General features: G+C 40.9%; 1 protein-coding gene across 1 annotated transcript in view; it reads right to left on the reverse strand.

Annotated features, from left to right (window-relative positions):
* LOC139283993 (transmembrane protein 132C) overlaps positions 1-6,000 on the reverse strand; it is a 227,698-nt gene that overhangs the window by 60,108 nt on the left and 161,590 nt on the right. Inside the window, exon 5 of the mRNA XM_070904128.1 lies at positions 297-492. Coding sequence (XP_070760229.1) covers positions 297-492 — 196 coding nt within the window. The remainder of the gene's footprint in view (positions 1-296; positions 493-6,000) is intronic.

Here is a 6,000-nt window from a genome sequence, read left to right on the forward strand (position 1 = left end):
TTTGTGAGGCTGCTTGTCATTTAGAAACCTGTGGGAGTAAAACCTGCTGTGTGTGTGTGACCAGGAGGCTTGTAGCAACAGGAGGGGGTAAACAAGCTGACCTTTACAGCTTTGATCAACCTGGAGGAAGGGGATGGGCTATGGGCTGCGGGTGTCACCAAGAAGGTAAGGAGGAGGAGGGAAATGGAGGGAAAAATTGAGTCTATTTCAGCATAAGAAATGTGTGCTGCCAGGTATGTCAATATGTATGCTCGCAGATATCTGTATCTGCGCTCATCTATCGAGTCATCCCTTACCTCAGCCAGCGGTACGATTCCCTGAATGTCTGCATTGCTGATGTAGAGGTGCGAGACTTTCTCTGTTTGCCTGGAACTCGTCTGCATTCCAGCTGGGTACTCGACGTTCCAGTGCAGCGTCTGGGTTGGCACCAGATTGATCACGTTATCCACCTCAAAGTCCAGCTGCATCACCTCATATGATGGACTTTCCAATCTACAGAGACAGAGAGAAAGAGTAAGAAAACATATATATATATTTCAGTGAAATCTTTCACATTTTCTGTTTTAAAAACCGAACGATTTTTAGGTCTTTCCTGCAAAAACGTCCTCTGACATACAGGAAGTGATGTGCAGCACCAACAATACATGGTAGAAGTCCTTGTTAGCACGAGGACTGATAACCAGCCTGACAGGCAAGACATTGTAAAGAGTGCCCTGTTTCAAAATCAGACCAGAAGATCTGAGGAAGACAACGGCACAGTACTGGCCACATTTTAATGCTTGGGAAGTGCAGAACAAAGCATTGGCCATGACGACCTGACAATAACACTTTCAGGTCTCATTTGAGTCAACACAACTTCTTTTATGTCCACTTACTCATGATAGAACAATACTCTGTCACAGATAATGGCAGATTACTTTTAATACAAGAGAAAGAAACCCAATGGTAAGGTCAGGATTTAATTTTCGGCAGCATCAAAACATAACATAATGCAAGTCCAGAGTATTTGAGTAACCAGCGAAACAATAAAATTCTTTCTACCTGAAAATAAAAAAAAAGAGCATAACACATTAATGGAGAAAGAGAATGATGAAGAGAGATGATAGAAAGAGATAAAGGGTCGTCACTATTTCAAAATGTTGGCATGTGGCCTGTAACTTTAGTGTAAACCACATTCTGTAACAGACTGCAAGTGCCTTTGTGCCCCTGAGCCATTCACTATCTCTGGAACTGAAAATATTATTTCCACACTAAGCATCTCCTGCTACTTCTGAAAATGTTATTATTAAGATAATGATGACCAGGATGATGAAGAGGATGATGGTGAGGATCTTGGTGAGGGAAGTGATAATGATGAGTGCTTCTGCCTTGAGGACTGCAAAGAAGGTGCAAAGGCTGAAATCACACTCTCCATGCGTGCATATGTGTGTGAGCGTGTGTGTTCGTGTTGGAGAGAAACGGGGAGTCAAATCATCCCTTCCAGAAATAATGGAATGTTTTACAGCTTAATGGACAGAAGCCATTCTGCTTTATGCCTTTTCCAAAAAGCCTGTGCAAGTGTGTTTATGTGCCTCTCTCTTTCTCTGTTGGTCATTATGTCTAAATATTGTTATGTTTACAATGCTAATGTGTTGGGCACCAACACAGAGCAGTAGCATTGCTCAAGATGTTTTTGGATGCAGTCTCATATCTACTTTTCAATAATAAAAGGAGACAGTTAGCTTAGCTTAGCATAAAGACCGAAAACAGGGGTAAACAGCTAGCCTGGCTCCGCCCAAAGGTTGGAAATCAGCCTACCAGCACCTCTAAAGCCAATGTGTGTCAGTGATTCCAAGAGACGTTATCAGACTTCTATTATTCATTATCATAAGAATCTGTTTGTAAAATCTTCAGATAACAGTTTTAAGATTCAGTTCAAACTTTCTGGGAAAACTCCTGCAACTTTTAGAAAAAAAGACATCTTTTCGTCACTTCTACATCTCTATTCTGATTCCTATATACAGAAATTTGTCTGTCATTTTGACAACTTGGATTTCTGCTGCACATCATGCCCTCACAACTTTGTAGTCATTACCTGCTTTGCCTCTCTGCCTGTCAGTCATCCTGATTCTATCTGCCGCTCGTGTGAATCACATGCAGTTCATTTATCCCTGCAGAAATTCTTTGCATCTCCTTCTTCTAGACCTGATCTGACTGTGTCATAGCTAGCGGTTGGGGCTGTATTTGGAAGTCAAGCCCCAGTAGTGAGGACTGTGGTCAAATTCAGAATGAATGAATGACTAAAGAGTCAAAATAAAATAAAATGTCCACACGCTGCAATAAAATGTTGTGTTTGTCTTGCTGTAAGCCATTGCACACGGAGCTAAAGAAGCACAGTAGTTTGTAAATTAAAACATTATCTAAAATGTGACAGTACATTTTCCACGGTCAAGATAGCAGTGAAATATACCACTAAAATATACGACAGAAAGTTCAACACAAAAGGTCTCCTGGGTGGGATTTTGGAGATAAACATTCAACACACACAGTCAACTGTTTCACAGTAACGACAAATGTGCAACTGAAAAATCCCTCTGACCGTATGTCCGATTTTTTAAAATGTCCCTGTCACTGACACACTCTCTCTAACACCCACTCATCCACGCAAAACCCCCCCACACACGTCCAGCGGCTAGTGGGACATGAAGTAGAAAGAAAGAAGGTAAGCAGCTGTAAATTGATTTGGAACTCAACGTTTTACAGCTCTGTGGTACAGACATGCACACACACACTTACACACAGATATATAGGGGTTAAAGGTCATGACAAAGCCAATTGCTGAGGGTCTGTGATATCTGGCGTGTCTGTGAGTATGTGTGTCTAGGGAGATAGGGTGAGTAATGTGTTACACAGATAGATTAAGGGGAGAAAACTGATCAGTGTCAACTCCCCTTGACCTCTTCCAGATCCCTCCATCATGCTTGCTTTTCTTTCATCTGTCTCTACCCATCTGTCTGCCTCTCTGTCTCTTACCAAACCCAACCTGGCATCATATTACATTTATCCCTTCTTTAAACAGAAAGGTTGCTTTGCTTTTGTTTTTCTTGCCTTGGTCACATGGAAGGCTGTCTTAGAAATAAATAAAATAGCAAACTAAAAGAAACCACAATTTTACTCAACCCTGAGCCCACGAATATCTTAGCAAACCATTACCTAACAACCTCTAACATGCAATGTGTATCATGTGTAGTGGCAATAATTACAACAACCAACAAATAAGACTGCAGCATCTCACACTGATGTCTGCCTTTTCTGTTAGTCCATGTCAAGCCTTTCCCAGTATTTGCCAGATGAAAGTGGCTGGTAAACCCACAACATTTTTCCCTGCTGTATGGTCATAATTCAGAACAGAGCTTTGTACAGGCACAATCATACAAGGGCATAATGTTCCTAAAACGCACAGGCCTACCTTTGGCTCCCCTTTAGCTAGTCTTTGCTTTATTTCATCCATTAGTGGCTGTCAGTAAGCAGTGGTAAGCTGCTTGGCGCAGTCAGAGTGAAAGAGAGATCGACGGAGAGAGGGAGACAGATTCTTAATTAATAACAATTAAAAACCAACTCAAACTCAACAAAAGCCTGAAGGTATACACAACAAAATGACTCGAACTTGATCAAAGCGAGACGGATCCAACAAAGTTTTGGATTTTTGGGTACCAGAACTTTACAACATCATACTGGTGCTCAGCTCAATGAGAACAACATTTACAACATATGGGATGGATGGGAAACGTTCCCATGTTTAGGACTTGCAAACGTTCACGTCATGCAACAACTCAAGACAACTTTATGACTGTTGGTCGTGTGAAGGTTAAAAAATATTGTGCATTGACAATATAGCATCATATCCAATACATTTGGATTCAATTACCTTGAATGACAGACTTTGGCTGATGTGAGGCATACATGTTTGTAACTTCCTTATTATTAAACGGTTACATGAGAGCTTCCGGAAAAAAACCACAGTCGTAATTACGACATTGACATGAATGTATTAACATGTAGAAAGCTATTTATGGTAACTATAATATTACATGAATGTGGTATTAGTTGATGATGTCCACATAGATTGTATTTCTACAACAAGCATCACTTTCTTTCTTTGTCAGCCCAACCACTCTCTCACCTGTCGAGTCACATCCCTGCATTGGTGCTCAATGTAAATGAAAAAAACAAATCTTCACCTAACTTATTGCAATCCTTTTCCCACTATTTGTCTGTGTTTTCTCACTTATTAACATACATTCAGGCCTGGGAGCTGCCCTGTGCAATGACAGTCCTCTGTAAGATAAAGTGTGATAGTGGGTGTCTTGCTGAAGGACACACAAGAGTACAGTGAATGTGATGTGATGCTACAGAGAAAAGAGAAACTTTCTTTGCCAGATGAAAGTGGCTGGTTTTCTTGTTGAGGTCCACCATGCCCTATGTATGCGTATCCATCAATATGACTTGTTGTTTAACCTCGAAGGACACAGTAGCAGTAGCCCTATTTCATATTTTCTAGGGAGAACCCTAAAATACAGCAGGGGTTTAGACACATACACACCGAGACACAATGCTCTGTCACTCTCCCTCTCTGTTCCTGTCTCTCTCACATTCACAGACACATGCACATAGGCAATGCACAAGCAACACACTTCTCTCTCTGTCTCTCTCTTTCTCTCACACACACACACACACGTACAAAGAATCACCCAGCAAATGTTGAGTGTGTTTGGGTGCAGTGTAATCGCTGGAGCTGAAAAAGCAATGTGTCTGCAGTGACAGGTTCATTCAGGTGTTAGCTCCGTCCCAACCACAAGGCTCCAAAACAATATTACACTGTCCTCTAGTGCATACACGTACATACACTCTCTCTCTCACACACACACACACACACACCAGAACATTGACCACCAACACTCAAAACCAACCAAACAAAACCACTGCAGAAGTTCACAGTTTCTGACCATCTCTGAGTGTGATTCAGCTATTATCCCTGTTACTGACACAGTGATGCAGATTTACAGTGTCGGTCTGTGAGGGTCAACATGTGTCATCTGACATGATTTCACAACCAACCAGGGTGACATGCAGTTTAAACACTACCTGGCTTTGGGGAAAAGGCATTTCTATTAAGAAGGGAATTCAATTTAACCTTATAAGGTTTGAATTGACATTTAGGTTATCAACTAATGGGCTAATCTAGAAAAGGAATTACAGACAAAGAGCAAGAGAGAGATAATGTATATAAGAGGTAAAAAAACCCTCAAACAACTCCTCCAATACCTATTGTACACAATTTCATTTTGTGTAACTGGACAGTTTAGCAATGATGTGTACGGAACTATTGATGCCTTGAGACTTGAGTATTTATGAACAGTGAATTATACCATACTCTCTGAAAATACACGTAAATATCTCTGCAGCTCTCCACGGAGGAGGGTGTTATTGGTAACCATAGGTTGCAGAGGCTTGCAGATGAGCTTGTGCACACACCTCCTAAATCTCAACAACATACGTTGCAGAGCATCAATGGGCAGAAAGTAAAAGTGAGGAGACGTAGCAAGTCTGACTTTCAGGTAGTAGATCGGAATTCACGTCCTCTTACAGACCGGAAATTAATAGTAGCCTTTGTATTAGCTGTAATCATAACCTTTCTCTATACTTAACCAAATGCTGTAGTTGCCTAACCCTAACCATACTCTAATCATAGCTTATTTGCCATAATCATGAACCCAAACTTTAACAACACCATGAAAGTATATCCGGGTGTATTCCGTCACTTCATCTTCAGTCAATGTTTTCTTAAACCGCCTGACAAGAACTGAGGTCACTAGATGTGGACTACTTTTGGAGGGAATCAATTAGAATCGAAGACCAAATGTTTCTTTCTAGAAAATATTCAAGAGACACCATTACCAATTGTTCAACAGGCTAATTAGATGTGAATGCCATGATGCCATCAGACATTAGAATTCTTAA

This window comes from Enoplosus armatus, chromosome 4 (genome assembly GCF_043641665.1).
Source record: "Enoplosus armatus isolate fEnoArm2 chromosome 4, fEnoArm2.hap1, whole genome shotgun sequence".
In the NCBI taxonomy this organism is placed as follows: Eukaryota; Metazoa; Chordata; class Actinopteri; order Centrarchiformes; family Enoplosidae; genus Enoplosus; species Enoplosus armatus.